The sequence below is a fragment of the Microtus oregoni genome, unplaced genomic scaffold, assembly GCF_018167655.1.
Source record: "Microtus oregoni isolate MIOR12 unplaced genomic scaffold, Mior012 000022F_ref0000154, whole genome shotgun sequence".
Classification (NCBI taxonomy): Eukaryota; Metazoa; Chordata; class Mammalia; order Rodentia; family Cricetidae; genus Microtus; species Microtus oregoni.
The window spans coordinates 26,786,649-26,807,653 of NW_024543081.1; the positions used below are offsets into that span (position 1 = coordinate 26,786,649).

Genomic DNA, 21,005 nt, shown 5'->3' on the forward strand with positions numbered 1-21,005 from the left:
GAGGTCTGTTTGGTCACCAGTGGGCATAACTGAGGGCAATGACTTTTCTTCTAAATCAGTAGCAAAGAGTTCAGCAGTGGAGAATGGGGTTCCCTTGAACACCTCTTTCATCCACACCTGGTTGTTGATGGACACTGTACATATATCCCAGCTTCTATGAATTTGAGTGACAATAACTATGACATTTCACAGCTCTTCACCCCATCTTCCAGCTGTTACATTCTTTCCTACTCCCCTTTTCACAATGGAAAAATGGATGGGTCTCACGGGTGTACTTTCTGCCTTAAATCTAGTACTAGGAACCAAGGCCAAATAGTGTTACGGCCATCTGGGAAGTGGCAGGACCTGAAAGGAGTAAGGGATTCAGTGGGTTCCAAGGAAAAGAAGAAACATCTCAAGTTTTTATGTCACAAAGCAAACAATGAGCATCCCACCCCCACTCAAATACAGCTAACAAAAGCTCCCTAGACCCTGTCATGGTATTTCCACCACTCCCACACTCTCAAGCAAGACCCTGTCTTCACAATCTTGCCTACAGAAGATCTGTAATCCACATATGGGCTTTGGTATGTCTTAAGCTCTGTGGAAGAGAGAGTTATTTCAGAAATGCCTGAAGAGTGTATGCAGACCAACAAGGACAATTCTGGGAACTACCGCATCTGTTTTACAATGAAAGTTTGAAGTGAGAGTTCAACTCAAGCAATAACTATCATTGATACTGTTGATTTTGCCTCTCTGATGATATCTAAAGCACCATATAAGATGAACAGCATGATTTATTTATGGCATCATCTATTTATAATGGTACAGTAATATCTGATTATCATAAAATATATTCCTACTTCATCCTGAGCTCATAAATATCTAGAAACACCAGCTAAAACTGAACGTTAAATAATACATTTTTATCAATCTTATATTAAAGTGTATATTTAAAACTGGAATCATTTGCAAAACCCAACTCTGTTTTGACCTGATCTCAACCTAGCTCTTCTATGTTAGGTGGCTTTAAAAGAATAGAAAGTATTGTGCGATTTAAAATAGCTCATTCTGGCATGACTTTATGTAGACAAATGACTCATGTCTTATATTTCCCAATTCTCATTGCAAACAAATTGCTGTAAAGATACAAGTATCTGGACTGCCAGGATTGGCAGCATCAATCCACTAAGGTGAACATGGAACAAAATCCAATTATTTTCTGGTGTAGGGTGTCAAAGAACATCCCAAACTATAGTCACCTCAAAAGTCATGTATCCTTTGTAGTGCTTTGGGAGCCACACAAAAGTAGATGACTGGCTGGTGTCTGTTTCTTATTTCAATCTGCTTGACCTTTTGAGATGATTTTGTTTCTTTACTGTATGCAGCTTATATACAGTTGGGATTCCCTACAACAACATTTTAGTGGGAGCATCGCTTTTCCAACTAGGAACTACACCTGGATGGTACTGATAAATGAAAAGAGAGTTGAGAACAAATTCATTCTCATTGGGAACAAGCATACTGGTATCCAGGACCACGGAGGGGACCTGTGAGCAGGCAAGATTTCACTGGTCCCTGCCTTACAGAAGTGGTCAGTGAATACCAAAGAATACTCTGGTCAGCAACCAACAAAATTTATGCCCAGTTCCCAGGGCCTCTTACAGACTAGCATAAGTTCCCAGTGATATTTTTCATCAGTCCACATCAGCATGAGAAAAAATAAAGGCAGAATAGACAACTTACTCCATAACTTGTGTTCACGTGGGACATAGCTCAAAAATAGAGCACTGACCTGATGTATGCAAAGCCCTAGGTTTGATCCTCAACCTTACCAGAATGCAATTAACAGCTAATTAATTAATTCAATGTGATCCAAGGGTTGTTTTTTATTTCAAGTCTATGTCATTTTTGTTGGGAAAAAAATGTCCAAGTTCTTCTTTTTATGAAATACTGTTGCTTGGCCTCTTAAGTTGATTTAATGTTGATCTTCCCTTGAGAGTATGTGCCCTAAAGCTGCACTTGTGGTAAATGCTGCTACTATAGAAAATATGTCCCCAAATCATGTTTTGAAACTTGCCTGCTCCATGAAACTTGGGAGTCTCAGGGCTGCAGTCATGATGGACTATCAGAATGGATGTGCTTGATTTAATTCGAAGAAGGAAACCTGTATGCACATTAAAATTATAAGCAGCTATGGAGATATCTCCCTCCAAATGCATGTATATACTGCAGCTGTTGAACTCTAGCTGTTAACACTTCCAGAAAGCATTCTGGCATCCCTTAGCCACAATAAACACCTAGGTAGGGGCAACCTGAGCATCCTTCCCACCTCCTCTCCAAGACAGAAAAAAAAAAAAAGTTGTGTCCAAACTGCACGGGAAGAGTTGTTGCCCGTGAAACAAATGGGAGATCTACCAAGGGACCACCAGTTCCATTCCTGCAGCCGCATAGCCACACCAAGTCTTAGTGTCTTGACCTGGGGTGGACTCTGCTGCTCAATTTTCTGCAATATTGGCCCCTGCTTTCTTCTTTCAAGTCCTGACCTCCTCTCCCCCTTGCCCTTTCCTGCCTACCTCCCCTGAACATCTGTCCTTTACTCTATAGTAATTTCCTAGGTACTTGGTGCTGATATCAATTATGTCAGTGGAGTGAGGGTATATTTTGATTAGCCATGTTGGAACGTTTTACTCCACCCATTATCCTGGGACTGAAGAAGGGGGTTTTAGTCGATTCTACCTCTGAAGAAGATTTACCATAGAGTTCTTTAGAGATATCAAATTTATATGACATTGACTATTCCTAACAACGCTATAGGAAGAATCATTATCACATGGACTAAATGATTTCAAAGAGGTTAGAGCCCATGACTCTGTTTGTACTCAGAAGTCAGTGGGTTCATATCAGTTTTGAGAAAGTTGTAGCTCTTGAACAAGTCTCTCCAAGGCTGTAGACGCATGAAAGATTGGGGTCAAAGGATCTTAAAATGCTTCATCACCCTCATGTGCTTTCCTGGGATGATTCTGTAACTTAGTCGGTCTTGCCTGTGTTCTAAGCATAGCGAAACGAAGAGGCTGGTAGAGGAAAGCAGAGGCTGCGAGTCTATACCAAAGTGGGGAGTGTGTACTTCCTCACAGATGCACCACAGCCTCTGCTTCTACTCGGGAAAATCCCTAATGGGGGACTGGGCTCCTCTGCTCCTCTATTCCTTTAGGCCAACTTATGGTTTGTTTGATTTAATTTTTAGTTTTCTTTAATAAGCCATCTGAAATTGGAGCTGTAAGTTGAGTATTGCATTTGGCTTGAGTCAGCCAGCTGATTCTTATTAGTGGCTGTTGAATCACTAAGAGACAAGGTCTCTGCTATGTCCTCATGAGCCAATGCAATCTCTGCATCCATGTCCCCATGTCCGTTTACCAGCCATGGTGGTACACCTTCCACCTGACGCTGTGTAATCCTGGGAAACAGTGAGATGCTGGAATTGCTTGCACTTTTGCCTAAAGAATATTGTACATATATCTATATAAAAATATAGATATATAATGGTTTGTGTTGGAAGAAAACATTCTATGTGTAAAAAAAAATAAACCTTATTAATATTTGTCAAGTTTGAGAAGCAGAGCCTGGCACATCTGAGTGTCTGTGTTTGTGGGATGCTTAAATAACAAAGGCAAGCCACAAGGCACCCTGAGTCTTCTCATCACCGTTAAATGAAAGACCTCATCCAAACCTGGAATCTATTCAGTGGCGGGAGCTCATTTTGGTGGGCTTTTCAGACACACAGACTTCCTGCTATTTCTTTGGTTCTCTTTCTCTCGTACCTGAGATGTGCTTAGTTAGAGAAAGAGCGGTGACTCACATTTCTCTGGCAACAGCTGCCTAAATGCCTCAACCAAAGGAATTCAGTGAACCTACACGGAGGAAAGAGAGTGTTCCTCTCCACGTGATACTTTGCCAGGTTGTGTTTCTCTGAATCAAATGCTAACTGACCAAGTGTTGTAGGCGCCTCTGAATACAACTGCATGGAATGCCGTGACTGTGTGCGATGCAACATGATCTAAAAAAAACATTGCATTTCTTTTTGGATCCGAAGGGGACTAGCAGGTTTATTGTGTTTGCATGTGCTTTCCCTCTAGACTCTGGCTGCCCTAACAAGAAATTCAATAAATCTGCTTCCAAACCATCTCGCACAAGCTTTGCATGTCCAGTCTGGGCCTGAGGAAATTAACAAGAGAATAGAGCATACCATCGACTTGCGGAGTGGCGATAAGCTGAGAAGAGAGCATATCAAGCCATTCTCACTGATGTTTAAAGACTCCAGCCTGGAGCACAAGGTAGAACTGAGTCTCCACGGCGGCTTTTTTTCAAGTAAATTCTTGTCCATGTTTGTGGGATCAGAGTGCGCAAGGGCTGTGGTCTTGCCTTTCCGTTTCTTGCCTGTTTGGTTTGATTTGATTGATTCGATTCAGTACTCTCTTTGGAAACAATGAGTGGACGGAAGGCCATGAAAGGAGATGATCGGTAGACAAAGAGATCCTTATCTCTGAGCTTTAAGAGAAAGATGCCTAAAGAACAGGGAAGCCTTGACTCATTAAACATCAGAAGAGTTTTTTTCCATTCTGAGACTATGAAGACAAGTAGCTTCCCTAAGCCTCTGTGTCCACTCTGGGATGCATTCATTTCTCTGTAACCCTGATAGCCTAATGTATGTAGACTCTCAAACGCTGATGTAAATGTCAGCAGTGAACCCTATATCTCTTAGATCTTAAGGTGTTAGCCAGTTTTCCAATTGTTTGCTGGATCAGAGTCCATCTCCAACCCCAATTTGGTGATATGCTGTGGATTCTGAGTCAGGCTGAATTCCTCCCTTGCTTCTTCCTTTCTATGTGACCTTTGACAAGTAGAGTGACTTCACTGAGCATGTAGTCCTTTCTTTAAAAGAAGGGTACCATACATGTCTCAATCATGAGTTGTCTTGGTTACTTGTTTGTTATAATTTTAAGAACTGACAAAATACTAAAGGAAGAAAAGATGTCTTTTGACTCACAGTTCGGGGGACAGTATATCACGGCAGGGAAATCAGGGTACTTGAAAGAGCCGGTTGCATAGCCTTCACAGTCAGAAAGAAAAGAACAATAAACACTTGTACCATCTCCTTTCATCTTTGTATTCAGTTCACAGAGCCAGTTCATGGAATCGTGCTACCTGCCATTAGGGTAAATACTGAAATAACCTACTGAATAAAACCCCATGTCTGTCCAGAAGCTAACTTCTAGGTAATCCCTCACAGACAAACTCAGAAGTTCCTTTGCTACATGATTCTAGATTCTGTCAATTTAGCAATCATAAATCATCACACAGGTTATTATGAAAGTCTCCTAGTCAAAGCTTACCTTAGGCAAATTGTTCCAATATGGCAAGCCATTGCTGTGTGGCCGTTTTCCATTCTCTTCTTCTGCCCCAGCTCTGTACTGGGGGAGAAGGGAAGAGGCATGGAGTGACCTGCTTAGATGAACTATGCATTTTCACTGTTAGGAGAAGGCAGACCTTCACTGGCTGAGCATAGGAGGTGTTGGGCATCTGCAGGAGCCTCCAGCAAGAACAGCAGGGCATTTGCAAGCAAATTTCGGGAGTTTGATCCAATGCTTCACGAAGCTTCAGTGAGCAAGTCTCTTGTGAGTTTGCTCAGCTGCCTGGGAGATTAAGCTTTCCCCGGTTAGGAGAATTCACAGCTCCATGAACATGCCCTGCTCCCAGTGAGTTTCTCTGATTGCTACCTACAGACTACGAACTCTAAACCGAAAGTCTTCTACCTTCAATTCCCAATTTAAATTCCATTGTGTGTACACACTAAGCAAAGGGAAAAGAAAGAAACATTTTTGCCTCAATCAACACCCCCCCAAGAATAGCAGGTGTAATTTTCTTATTCATAATATAATGAAGGGCTTACAGACCAGAATTAAGATCATTTTGTTTCCTGGGTGCTCTATAAAAGGAACTAGGACAATGAGCAGAGTGGCTTTTCAGAGAATCTTCTCCATTAGCCTATGTAGACACTGTAGTTCTGCCCAGGAGTGAACAAAACCCTTTTATTTCCTTCTCACTAGAAGTGTATTTGCCTCGCTAGTGTCTTAACCCCTGCAGACTGCAGTATCTAGTGTGTTTTAGATAATAGTGTCTGTATGTTATTTGCAGCTACCTTGTACTAGAACAAAAAAAAAATGTCTGGTAATGCATGTCTGGGGTTGATTTCTTTGACAGGGGGCGTTCTTCCAGAACAGTTAGAGGGTAGTATTACAGTATACGAGAGATCTGCTCATTGGTGAACAAGCCATGTACCACCTAACATGTTCTCTTTGGTACTCAGTGGTAAGGACAGTGTAGCAAACTAAAAGAGACATTTAGTTGCCTTGCTGAGGTCCCAGAGACTTTCTTCGGTGTCTCTCACCCTGAGATCCTCTCTATAGACTAGGTTCCTGCTAAGCAAAGAATATGTAATAAGTGGCTTCAATTAAGGATCTACAGCTGGTAGTATAAAATGACTAAGACACCAGAATAAAGTAGATGCTATTATGCTATTCAGCTTTTAATTGATCAGGAGAGACAGAGAGGAATAGTTTTGAAGCCCTGGAGACTTGGATTGAAAGTGACCACGATACAAAGGCTGGTGTGCTTGTTCATGACACACCTCTGCCCAGGTGCCCAGGGCTTGCTCCTACACGTGCTTTCTTGAAGAAGAAAAGTCGGTCCATTCTTATCCTTTGTGAACTTTGGGTGATAAAGAGGCAGATGAAAGAGGCAGGGAAAAGGTTGAGGTAGGAAAGTGTCCTAAAAGCTTCGCAAAGTAATAACAAGATTCTCAGAACACAGGATGCTAGAATAGCATTGGTATGATACATTAACTCCTGGTATCCTTAGAGAAAAGTCTACTCTCACACTTGAGAAGAGAACACTGACCCTTTAAGAGCATAAGCATAGGTCACAGAATTCTAAAGCTAGGAACCATATTTTATTGACTCTAGGTATCATCAATCCAGGGGTAGTGTTTTCTCTGTCATTCAGAAACAAAAATTACACAGCATTAAAGATCTATGGGAAGCATCAACATCTCTCTCTCTCTCTCTCTCTCTCTCACACACACACACACACACACACACACACACACACACTCACACAAGCACATGCATATGCAGATACCGCACACACAGAGCCACGTTAACACAGTCTGGGTAAAGATGAGAAGGAAAAAAAATCCACCCAGTACATAGGAGCGCTGAGGAACCCATATGCCTAGTCCTATTGGAGACTAGGTAAAGAATTTTAAAAAATGCCCAAGATCTAAATTTCAAAATAAAATTTCCACAGGTTTGCTCCCAAACTCATAATCTGGGTGTGATCTAAAGAAAAGCCTCAGGCAGAAAATTTAAAGTGGTATTGGTTGATAGTGCCACCTGGTGGCTAGAAGAAACGATCAAACACCTCCCTGGAAAGAGTTCCAGGTTTTAAGATCCCTATGGCAGCAATAAGCACCCTGATTTCGACGATGTCTACATATTCTCAGTATCAGGAATTCACATTTTAAGTAAAACTGTATCTTTTAGCATTTTTAATACATAGATTATTTAAAATCCCAACCCCCAGTTTCCCCACTGTCCTACCCTAGTTCTTAAAAACCAAATTTGGATCATAAAAGAACATTCACTAAAAGGAAAAACAGAAATGAAAACATTGAGTGCAGCCTTGCAGTTTTATTTGGAATAATAGGCTTGATTCTGTTTAGGCAGCATGAATAAAAGGAATGAAGATTCGGTCATCTCTCCATTATGAGTGAATCACAGAGATCAAAGCTCCATTGGAATGTATAGAAATGCTACTGCTTTGTCATAGTTTATAAGAACTGATACGTTTATTAACAGTCTCATGTGCAATGAGGCTATTACACATCTTCTAGTGTTGCACAAGTACTTGCTGAATGAATAAGAAAATGCAGAAAGGATGAGAGAGATGGTTTGGTAGGCAAATGTGAGGATTTGAATTCACGTTCCCAGAATCTACAGAAAGCCAAATATGACAACAAGAATCAGTGCATTAGTACTGGCTTTGTGGGAGCCTAGGCAGTTTGGATGCTCACCTTACTAGACCTGGATGGAGGTGGGTGGTCCTTGGACTTCCCACAGGGCAGGGAACCCTGATTGCTCCTTGGGCTGATGAGGGAGGGAGACTTGATTGGGGGGAGGGGGGGGGAAATGGGAGGTGTTGGCGGGGAGGAGGCAGAAATCTTTAATAAATAAATAAATTTAAAAAAAAAGATGAAAAGGGCAGAAAAGGGCATCCACAGAAACTTCCAAGCCAAAAGGCTGGTTATATAGTGGCAAACCGAAAAGGCACCCTGTCTCAAACAAAGAGAAAAGTGAGGACCAACACTCAATATTGCCCACTGACCTATGTGTACACATAAATGCACACACATCATAGAAACATATAAACACCCACAAAAAGAAAATTCACCCATTTCCTGTGGTCTTGGCCAAATCACAATCCATGCTCAAAATTTTCTTTACCAGCAAATTCATGAGGACATTTTGAACAGAGCTCTGATGAAAGAAGGAGGGCTCAATTACCAAAAGTCCAATATTTCATAGAGAAAATTGGCCTTTCTTTAGTAAGTTTAACTATATTTCAATGGAACTCACAGATCTTGGGGACCCTCAAGGATTAGGACATCAAAAAAGTGATATAGAAGTTAAACATGTTTATTAAATATGTTTGATAATATTGGGTTTTCCTCACATAAAACAATACGTTTGTACCATAGTGAAGGCTCAGTGGGCAGGGCACTTGCTGTAAAAGGATCCTCAGAACCCATGCAAAGCTAAGCGCACAGCTCATTGCTTTAGTGATATGAAAGGCAGAGATAGCTGGGAGTTCTTGGTCCAGTGTCAACATGACCCTATCTAAAATAAGGTAGAGGGTGGGGGCTACCACCAAAGTTTGTCTGCTGACACATGAACCATGACAGATGAGTGTTTACACTCAATGCTCAAACATGTGCTTTCATATCACACACACTCACACACAGAGAGAGAGAGAGAGAGAGAGAGAGAGAGAGAGAAAGAGAGAGAGAGAGAGAATAACGTTGATGATGTATTTTTAGTAGCACTATTTCACACTAAGTATATGAGGAAATAAAGAAAATGAAATCTTTCTTGATCTGTCAGCATCATCCATCAAGGGCTTAAAGGGATGTGCTTATGTGTGCATTGTTATAAACCAGACTATTCTGTGCATAAGGGCCAGGAGCAGTTTTAATGATTCTGTGCTTGAGTCTTTTCCATATTGCTAGTTAATTAGACAATAATTTTAGTAACTGTATGCTGTCCCATTGCATGTTTAGACCATTTTCTTACATTTTCAGTCTTTCACTATAGTGAGTTTCCAACTCTGTCTCCATGGCCATTTTCACAGTTAAACACATTCATGCTTGCTCTTTACTTAAGGTGAGATCTTAAAGACACAAATAGAAGATGTGCTTTTAGAGTATTTCATAAACACTATGAAATTTCTTTAAGGATGGGTGCCTATACTTTCTTAAAAATATCAATTTGATAAAAAGTGAATAGCATCATTTTATTGATTTTTGTTGTTAATTGTGATTGGGGTTGAAGGTCTTTCTCGATGCCTTCTGATCTTCATATTTGTTCTTTGGGTAGCATTTCTTTATCTTAACTCCCTGTCTTTTATTACGACATCCACCTATGTCTTGGAAGTCGTGAGGTTTCATCATCCAGCAAAGAACTTGTCCTTGGTGGAGTCACCCATCTTGCTTCCTTCTGTTTGTATAGTTCTTGAAGGAAGATAGTATGTCTCAACTTCTGGTCCTCACTCACTTCTGAAACAAGACTCTCTGAAGGAAGTTTAGGATGAAAATGACAGCTACAGATGGATGTTCCCAACCAGAGAAACCTGAATAAAACCCTTAGAGGTTTGGAGAGTTTAATGGCTTGGGCACTTATTTGGAAAGAACTTCCTAAGCTCCATAAGTTCCATAAGCTATGCACTGCACTAGAATGGGCCAAGTTCTTTATGTAGAATAAAAATTAGGAAAAGATAAATACATATTCTGTGATTGGTTAGGCATTTTGACTTTTGATGTTGGCATTTTAGTAGGTTAGGTATTAAAATCAAAGCATATTAATGAAATTGAGATTTCCTTCTTTCTTCCAATTCTGACATCATCTGTTTGATCCTGAAACATCTCCCTCTGAGAAAGCCTCTTTCTGTATCTGTGCCAATTCTCCTCATCCTGGCACATAGTATACAGACTGCAGAGTTGCTCAATGATCTTATCTGAAATACAAGTGCCTGTTGGTCAACTGCCCTTACAATTCTGATTGTGCAAGAGGATACGTATTTCAAGACATATTCATGGTGGGTTCAGTTTTTCTGAAAATTCAGCCTTATTCCTTTGTCCTTTGGTTGAGTGGGCATAATTAGGAGTGGCTCATGTCGAAAGGTCCCTAGGACAACACTTGAGCCAGTATGAACTTGACAGTTTCTGAGAGGCTGTCAGTGGTCCAAGAAGAAAAAAAAAATACCTTGATTCAAATTCCCTTTAGAAATAAAATCAGGCACAAAGAGTTGCTTATTATTTTATAGTAGCAGAGACAGTCAGGTTAATAGCCTTCTGTCACTCCAACAGATATTTTTGTACTCATGCAAAAATATCCTCATTATGTTAAAAAAAATATTTAGTCTTTGTTTAAGAAGAAAAGGCATACACCTGGTCACCCAGTAAATGTGACTTGAGCCCAGCACCTGTCAGTACAAGCCAGGAAACACCACAAAGGGTTTGACCTCACTGACATGTTTATAATCATCTGCCCATAGGAGTTAGTATAATAAATTAAGGGCCAGCAAGATAACTCAGTGGGTAAAGACAGTTGCTGTGCCAGCTTGGGAACCTGAGTTTGGTCCTCCAGAATCTAATATAAAAGCTGGAAACTTAGTGGAAGCATCTGTAACCCCATTACTCCTTCAGGGACATGTAAGGCAGAGACAGGAGAATCCTCAGAGCTTCTGCTCCAGCTCTAGGAACAGCTAGCCTGGCATACAGAGCTGGGGGAGTAGATGACGTCATACACTGTATATCTGAATAAATTAAGTATTTTTATACCAATCCAAATCTGGATGATGGTAAACCCTCAGAATAAACTTTACAGTTCCAGAGCTATTTAAAGCAACTAATGAAAATCAGTAGAAGGTTCACTCTTAATATGTCCTGTATCCTGGAGTACCTGGATTCCAATCTTTATCCACTTAATCAAGCACAGATTTGTCACTCATTAAGAGAGGTATTCCCACCACTGCCTCTAGATCATTGGAGCAGGCACACTGGATGCCTTGGCTTCAGGGATGTGACTGAAGAATGAGAAAGACGGGCTGTTTATCTAAGAGCATCCAGCACTTGAGTAGCTCCTAAGGCTGTGTCTCTTCCTATGACAACAAGCCACCCAAGTGTTTTCATATCTTTCCCACATGAGTTTCTTCACGTTCCTGCAAGAACTGTCTTTCTAACCACCTTTGATGTTATTTCGGGCCAGTCCATCTGGCATAGCTCAGAGCATTTGATCTGTTCACTTCATGCTCTGCTCGCCTGGGTTCTACTTGCCGTCATCTTCCTGGCACTGGAGGAAGATGAAAAGTCACAGTTTCTGTTCTCATGGAGTTTACACTCTTTTTTGTGCTCTTGGGCCAGCCACTGACACTCGCATCCGAACAATGCATGTCAAAGTACCCATGAGTGGTGAGGTTGTTGTGCAGGAGAAATGCAGTGAATGCTTATGTGCAGGCAGTAAACTGCTTCTGGGTGCAGCATTACAAGGAAACATTCTCATCCCATCCCTTATCATCACAACAGGCTCTATCATAAGTATTTTATACTTGTCACCTCGTGTATTGTTACAACACCTCTAGTGTAGGTGTTAGTTTTACCATTTGACAGGTGTAGAAGCCTCAGAGAATTTGAGTACCTTTTCCAAGGCAGCAGATATGAAATTCAAATCTATTTCAATATGTCTCCTAAGCCCAGACTATCCAGCTCTATAATGGCAAAATCCCACATTTTCAGAGTGCCTGCTTTTCATGTAGCTTAAAGTATTTTTGTGATACAGTCCGTAAAAGATATGATACACAGAAGTGATTATATAGCAATTCATGTCACAAAGACCTTGAAGGAGTGAAAAAAAGGAGAGTGTAAACTCATAAGCAATTATTTTACCCCCTGTCCATCCCCTACACATATGCATACACATGGACAAATGATTTGCCACATGTTGTTGGTAGCATGGAAAACACTGAGAAAGACTGGGTACCACTAGGGCACTCTATCACCTAATTAGTTCTATATGGATACATGTCAATCAAATAAACAAATAAATACATGCATGAAATAGCTTTCCTCTTAGCACAGTGGAAATGGGATTAAGGCTGAGCTATGCACACAGAAGAAAGCAAAGAGGTTAACAGTCAAGAATTTAGTTGTCCAATGAGATGGTTTTGAAAGAGCAGAAAAATAAAAAATAGCTCTTAAAAACATTGAAGGCATATGAAGTTAAGTTGAGGAGAGCTTCACATTTAATACACAAATCAGCTATTAGCTCTTGTTCATTTTTATTCAGTGAAAACCATTGTAATTTTCATGACACGAACCAAATTCTTTGCTGAATGCTTTCAAAACATTCGTTTAATATTACTATTTCCTACCACATAAATGTTACGATTTGCCACCCAAGAACATCTTTAGATAATGCTTTGGCTGGAGTAAAGTTGATATTTTCTGTGTTCAGAATTTCTCTCAGTTGTCTGTACACTGTATAAAGAAAATCAAAATTATGAGGAGGATTAACCAGTTTCAGTAAAGATGTATCAGACACATCAGGACATTTCCCCTTACTATAGTCTCTTGGGCTGCTATGACTGAAGTAGATTGAAAAGGTTGAAATCTGACCAAGAATGCTTGGGAAAAGAATGAACTTTCTGGTGGGTTCTGATGCCGGCCTCTCAAACACACATCAGCACATATGTGCACACAAGCAACCGTGCACATCTTTTCTTGGAGATAATCAGAAATTTTTGCATCCCTCCATTCATTGTTTGGATGGCATAGGTTGGAACGTGGAGCATCAACCAAAGGCTCTCAGATGTTGTTTTCTTTCCTCTAAATCAGGCACTTCCTCATCATCCTCATGATCTCATTCCCAAGGTTATTTTGAAGGAATGATTCTCTTGTAACATCTGACTTCTCTTCGTTCTTTTTGCTGTTCTTGTAAGTCTTAAAAGAGAAGGAGTATTTAGGGCTCCTTTTCCAAGTATGAACGACAAGTTTCAAAGGAACTCAAAGAATAAAACTACCCTTGTTTAGACATCTGCTTTGTAGGACTCCCCATCCTCATAACACCTTGTAAAATACTGCCATTTATACCAGCCTCGAGGCAGTCAAATGATTTCAAGGGCCATTTTACTTGTGTATTTTTATTAGATCCATTAGCCATCTCTTGTCTCACAAAATCAGTGGCGTTCAGCGTGAGAAATACCATCTCTGCCTCCAGTGATAGGATGAGGAATGACAGAATTGGAAAGACTTCATCCCAAAGGTCATTGACCTAATTCCGTTCCTTCATGATAAAGCATTATTGTCTGCAATCAGGGCCTTCTAAACAAAGAACCTGGAAGAGATAGTATTCTTTAAGTCTCACCATCGCTTGCGCAATAGTCAGTCCAATACCCTACCAAGGATACTACCACTTACCGTCTTATAGATGGGAAGCAGTGTGCCTTCCTGTTCTACACGTATGACACAGCTTGCCTCGGACACAGGTGACCATGTTCCTTTGTGAGTCATTTAAACATGAAAAGATACACCTTCGCTCTCACATTGGGTTCCTGGAAGAAGTGAGGTGGTACGAGATTGAGCAAATGGTCACTTGTAGAATTGTTGCTACTGATTTTATTGGACTAGAAGTGAGAAAAAGAGAAGATATTATTTAAAAACTTAAATTTTATGACAGAGTGTAGCACACTATGCCCATCTGTGCTCTATGCGCTACCATACAGTTCATGAGCTGGGCAAGGGGCTGTAGATTTAAACACAAAAAGACACACAGACAGAGACATGGGTCATCCTTGAAACAGGAATGCCCCCTTTATTGTGTCCAGGAGCAGCTTACATAGGGATAGCCACGCCCCAGCCAAACCCACCAGAAATCACTTCCCTGCCATCAGGAACTCCCTAGGGTCTCCTGCTCAGTGCTCAAAGCAGCTGCAAGCTGTCTCAGACCAGAGGAAAACAAGTTGTTTACAAGAAATTCAGAATCTGGGGGTTCACAGTCCCCAACAACAGAGTAGATGCGTGTTTTGTTATGGATATTCCATTTGTCCAAATAATATAACCTAAGGACGCTCTAGGCTATCACCATGGAATATGATACACAAACTTAACATTAACAGGGGTCAAATTACTTAATTCTCTTCCACAGAATTAACAGTTTATCTCAATTGAGACTCAATTTAGCAAGCATATTCATTTAGGTTAATGAATGCTGTGTGAGAAAATCCCCTTTCTTAAAGCTAGTTTTTCCAAAGATGGAGTGAATTTCAAAAAAAAAAATAGTTTACTTATTCTATAACAAGAAATACCTAGGACTGCGCTAACACCAATTTCTGAGTGATATTATTGAGAAATATTGGTGTTGATAAAAGTTGAACAAAATTAAACATAGCCCACTTCATTGATGAGATTATTATATTGATCACAATGAGGCACAAAGTGCACAGTTTAACTTTGGAGAGCTATCTGCCCATTCCTTCCCCTGAAAGAACCATCCACACCATGTGAGGGATGTAAAAGCATAATTAACACTTTTATTTGTATTAGAGATGGAGAATCCTGGTGAGTAGGATGTTTTCCTTCCTCCTCACTGAGAAATATTTTTAGGACTGTCTCAAGAACAGAGATAGAGCCAGGCGGTGGTGGCGCACGCCTTTAATCCCAGCACTCGGGAGGCAGAGGTAGGCGGCTCTCTGTGAGTTCTAGGCCAGCCTGGTCTACAAGAGCTAGTGCCAGGACAGGCTCCAAAGCTACAGAGAAACCCTGTCTCAAAAAATCAGAAAAAAAAAAAAAGAACAGAGATAGAGAAGGCAAGAGGCACTGTCTATCACATCTGCAACTACTTTCCCTGACCATCCCTCTAGGAGGAAGACTCTGGAATAGATTTTTCTTCCATGTGACCACAAAAATACTTGGATTTCTTAGCTTCCTTAGGATGAATCTAGAACCCATTGACCCTCATGGCTCTGACTAACTCTAGGGTTAACATTTCAGTAGATTCCAGGCCCACATCTCCAGACATGAACAAAATGTGGCACTACTTTCTGATTTGTAGTATCAGACATGTGATACTTCACATGGCAAGGCTTTGAGCACTTTGTGCACATGAACTCAGCTTGATTTTCCAGCAACCCTTCGGAGTGACTCCTGTTACACCCATTTGCTATGTGAGATACACAAAGTCTAGTAGATATGCCCCAAGTTCTGTTGCCAATAAGTGTGAAAGCTAAGGTTCAAAAACAGGTAGTCACACCCTGGTTTACTTCATACTCACAGCTGAAGTATAGAAAGATAAGTGTGGTCACTTGAGGACAGAACTCAGATGAGACAAAGAATGTCTAATTTGGGAAAGCAGGTGCAAATAACAAACCTAATATAGCCAGGCACCCAAGTGTTCAGACCTTCACAAGTCAAAACGAAGCTCAGTGAATCAGCGCCCAGTCTTGATACTCTAACATCCTGAGCCAATTAGGAATTTTCTTTTCATAAGCCTTCTCTCCTTGTATTTCAAAGTCACAAAGCATTTTATTCTAAAACCCAGTATTCTATGTTTGATTGGCATCAATGGCACAGATTTTTTTTTCTTTTCACGGCTGTGCAAGGAACTGAAATTCAAACATGAAAGTAACAGGATGCTTTAGCATTGCAAACCTTCTATGTCCCCATTTGGCAGAAAAGAGAAGTGATCTTCAAAGAAACCAGCTTTGCTCATAGAATAATACTGATGGGGCTGGAGACAAAGTCAGTCTTCCTACTTGTTTCCACCAGCTTGGTATTTGAACAAAATGACAAGCACAAAACTTCCTTCAACTTTAGTTTGGGCCAGTGATGAATGTGCAATTGTTTAAATGTCATCAGTAAGAAACATTCAGGAAAGAAGTCATAGGAACTCTACAAAAGTTCAGGAAATGAGGAAAGAGTGAGGCAAATACAAATCTCCAACATTTGACCAGCTTTTAAAGGCAACGATGAAATTACTGAGTACTCTAGGTAATCTAATAATGCTACCACCACTTTCCAGGGCTGCCTAGAATGAACAACAGATGGTATGCGCATATTAACCCATCGGCCTTGCTTTGTCTTCAGTGAGGCAAGAGGCTACATGAGTGGAAGTCCTGTGAGCTGTGACATTAGATTCTGTGACGTTATTCTCAACGGTTCTTATTTAGAAGAAGGTAGAAAGATTCCCTCACAACGCATTTGTCTATGTCCCCTCACCTCACAACAAATAGAACACCATTCTTAAATACTTTCGTTTTGTTTAGGAGGAAAGTCCACAGGAGATTGAGCTGCGGGGTATATGGCAAGGGCTGTTCTGTTTTGCTAAATGATAAAAACTTTTGGGACAGGAGCTGGATGAACTCATGAGCCCTCACGGGTCCTTTTGCTAGAGAAGGAATATATTGATTCCTGGGATTTCAGAGGAAAATTTGTGGGAGGCCTGGAGATGAAGATTTCAGAAGAGACAGCTTCCTATTGAACATTTTCAAGAAGATATTGCATTGTTGTTTCTTGTTGTTTCCCCTTAACCTCAAACTGATACAACTTATCTCCTCCAAAACCCCAACTCTGCTACAAAGTAATTGATTCTACTTTTTTTCTAAATTGCAGTATTCTCAAATGAGAGATGAAGTTTTCAAGTCAAACTTGGTCTGTGCATTTATCGTTCTTCTGTTCATCACTGCGATTCAAAGTTTGCTTCCTTCTTCCAGGTAAGTATGAAAGGGTTAAGACGGCAGCTGAATTGCCTCTGAGGGATGATGGGCCCTCACCTGGAACCATTCAACTGACCTTTTCGAAGGTTCAGTGTTTAACGGTCCAGGACCAAAACCTACGTGCTCAACAATCCTGGGTCTATTCCGACTGTCTTACTATGCATAATATTCTCTCCACTCTGCCTAGGCAAAAATCTTTCCTAATATTAATTAAGTAGTATCACAAACAGGAATAGTCTGCATCTGTTGTACCATGAGTGCAGAAAGCAATGAATTATAAGAGGCTCAGTCATTTGTTTGTTCGTCCAGATGAGTCTTTCATAGTTGCGTCATCACTTCTAGGTCAGCAAATTTGAAAGTCAACTCTACAAACACGTAGACATTGGCCAGTCACTTACAAACACTTTACAACAACAGCAAAAAAAAAAAAAATAACGCAGGAAAATCTCTGTAACAAACTCCCTATGTAGCTACTCTCAATGTTGTCTTTATAAAGAGAAGAGACTTGAGTCTCAGAGTGCTGATATAGGTTTCCCATTTGAAGCGTTACAGCCTTAATTCAAACACAGCAGCAGATCTAGTTCCGGAGAGAGGGTTCCTAACAAAGTCTTATACAAGACAAGCCTTGTGATGATAATCTCTTTTGTCTGCTCAGTGGATTTGAGAGACATCTAGAAAATTGGGAAAGCACATTTTTGGTGTGCCTGTGAGAGGGTTTTCTGAGGTGACTGACGTGTGAGATGGTGGACTGAACTAAGAAGACCTGCTCTGAATGTAGCAACACCTTTGAAGATGAACTTGAACTTTTCAGGGTATCTCAGGCTAACTTCTATCCACAACTGCACTGTTGATTCCTATTGTTCTGAGCCATTTATTGACTGAGCAGCTAATGGTTCCCTGGTTTTCCACCCCCAAAAACAGCCACTCAGACTATAAGTCAATCTAATATATGCCCTATTATAATTATATGTTTTATTCTTTATGGTCTTCTGGAGACAACTGATGGATAAACAAGACTAGAACAATTTGTTACTTTAAAAAAAATCCTTCAATCATTGTTAAAGTCATATTAGAAGACACCAGGGGTCACAAGAACGGGTTATATTGTTGTAAGATGGGGGTGGGCAGGCTAGCCTTAGAATGCCTGTTAAGACATTCAATAAAAGCCTAGAAAATTCATACTGCTTTTGCAAAAGACTCAAGGTCGACTTGCAGCATCTATATCAGGCAACTCATAACCACCTGTGACTCTAGCTCCTAGGGTTCTAACGCTAAAACTCTTCTGAACTCCAAGGGTACCTGCACTCACGTGCATATATCTACACACTAACACACATATATTCACATAATTAAAAACAAAATAGATATTTAAAGATGTTTTCAACAATGGGAGTAAAAGTGTCCACTTCTCAGGAATGCCACAAGTAAATCGATCTTGTCCATTTGGGGCAGTTCTGGCTTTTTTCTCCTTCCCAAGTCACAAGTTACGTGCCTGATGAGCAAGCTAGGAATACCAATCTCTTGGAGTTGCTCCAAGATCAAATGTGAGATTGCACTCACAGGCTCTTTGCAGATTTTGAGGTTTCATACAAATGTCTCTTTGGGTATGTTCTGAACTTCTGATCCTATGGAACCACAGCTGCTGCGGGCTGGCCACGCCTCTCAACTGATCTCTGGCTCTCCAACAAATGTCAGCTGTACTACCCCTGCAATCTGTATTTTAAACACAGACTTCGGAGGGTAATTAGAACTCTATGCCTAGAGAGGACTCAGAGAGAGCTGTTTGAAAAACCCCTTGTCATTCTTTTGGAGTCTCGACTTCAGAAATGAAAGGTTTCCTTTTCTCATGTGCAGCATCAAGGCAAAAAAGCAAAGGCAGAAACCCTGGATGTCTGGATGGATCTATAATTAGATGAAATCTGCAATAGGATGCGATAATGTTTATGTGTGCAGAAATAAATGAGCACCGAGGGGATGAAAAAAGAAACTTCCAGAGGAATTTTCCATGTAGCACCAGCACCCAGCAGAAAAAGCCTGTCTGATACTCCGAACTCTGCTCACATACCTTTAAATACCTTTAATATCCTGAACTTCATCAGCAAAAGAAAGAGGATCTTTTATTTTAGGGTGAATAGGTTGCGCTATTCCCTCAAAGGCTTCTTTAAAATGTAAGGCTAAAAATTCTAGTTTTGTAGCATTTTTTTAATGATGCTAAGAGGAGTTAGTTAGTTTCTCCAAGTCTAATAGACATAGGGTCCTGTTGGAACTACAAGTTCAAACAAGGAAGGCTTTTGTCTTATCCCTGGGCTACTCTACCCACCCTTTACATCATTTTCCCTTTCCCAGTAAATCACAGAAAGTGTCCGTTAGGACTGTGACACATTTAGGTGGTGTTCTGTGAAAACCCTTCCCCCTAATCTTCAGTGTAACCACATGACCTCCTGGTCCTGAAAACATTACATAAAAGTCCGAGAGTGACATGTACCCACAGAAAACTGGTTTTTATAGATTCCCAGACAAATGACTATGCAAACCTGTGGCAACAGCTTGGATAGACTAAGCCAAGAAATCACATGACCTCCATCTTTGTTCCCTTGACTCTTCACCTGGCCTCAGAACTGTCTTCAAAAAACTCCAACATGAGATCTTTGCCTGATGTTGGGAAACACCAGTGTAAGACACAACCACCAGTAAGACATGCTCCACTACATTCCTCAAAGAAACAGAAGTAGTAGCAGATGGCAACCTACAGCTCAGGGCTAGAAAGCCCAGACTACAAAGCCAAGCGCCATGTTTTTCTGTCCCTGTATATACCCTGAAGCGATGGCCACTTAAGGCTTTGCAGATCTCCGGGGCATCTTTCAAACTTGCTCTTCCTGGTTCTCATCTGCCTCACACTTGGACACACGCCATGCTTAATCACAGTGGCTGCTTCACATCGTGGAGACACGCCAGCTGAGCAGTTGGCTTCGACTTTTGCAGAGCTGCCTAACGAAGTGATCCCCCTCTGTGCCTAATGCAGCTTCACTGAGAGCCAGCAAGTAACACAGCCTTCTCTGGTAGGGGTGTTTCTTCATCCCATTGGTGAGGGGAGACCCATCTGCCTAGAGCACTCAAAGAACGTGCTGCTGCACAATCCTATCTAGGAGTCCCTCAGAAATTCCTTGTGGAGGTGATCCATAAAACCAAAAGTGCCATTTTTAAAATTGTAAAAATAATAGCTAAGGCTACGGGACTATCATTTTCTAGCCTTCTCATTACTTAACTATGTAAAAGTGTAGAAGCCAAAAAAAAAAAAAATTCTGCAGAGACTTTTGGATACTCCTCTTTGGTGATCAGGATGTTGAAATAGTGGATACTAAGAAAGTAGAATTGCCCCCAGGAATCTTATGCTGGAAGAGAGGCAGCATAGAGCCTGGGCCACAAAGGAAGCCTCCCTCACCTCCTTACTGGAGAGAGAATGCCGGCCAGGTTCAGTACACTTAACTCTGACCCTCACTTAAACCTCAACCTTATTTTAAGATTCAGAAGACAGGCTTGGGCAAGGAGCAAGAGGCACACAATCTTCTCTCCAGTGCAGCCATGTTGAATAAACTTTCTTTTTCTGCCCTTCATTGTTGATGTAGCTGTTTTCATTGGCTTATGAGGAAAGATGGCTTATTAGAACAGAGGCTATGATCCCAAGTCCAGAAACAAAAGAAGCTGACGTTGGGTTACTCTCTATTTTTTCCTCCCCTCCCCCATACCAGCAGTGGCTCCAGTGTATCTGACCACATTTCTTCAAGTCCTTTTGATTTTTTCATGTCTTCGAGCCCAGTAGCTTCTGTACACATTCCTCTTCAACCTTACTACTCTCTGCTGTGCACATTCTCCTCAGATAATTCCCTCACTGCCAGATCTACAACCATGTCCTGTTCACGCCAGGC

General features: G+C 40.9%; 1 protein-coding gene across 3 annotated transcripts in view; it reads left to right on the forward strand.

The window, feature by feature from the left end:
- The window catches only part of Adcy8 (adenylate cyclase 8), a 206,341-nt gene that overhangs the window by 129,639 nt on the left and 55,697 nt on the right, over positions 1–21,005 (forward strand). For 2 of the 3 annotated variants that reach the window (XM_041672606.1, XM_041672605.1), the window contains exons 8-9: positions 4,116–4,313; positions 16,976–17,076. In XM_041672606.1, coding sequence (XP_041528540.1) covers positions 4,116–4,313; positions 16,976–17,076 — 299 coding nt within the window. The remainder of the gene's footprint in view (positions 1–4,115; positions 4,314–16,975; positions 17,077–21,005) is intronic. The other variant, XM_041672607.1, reaches the window with a different exon arrangement.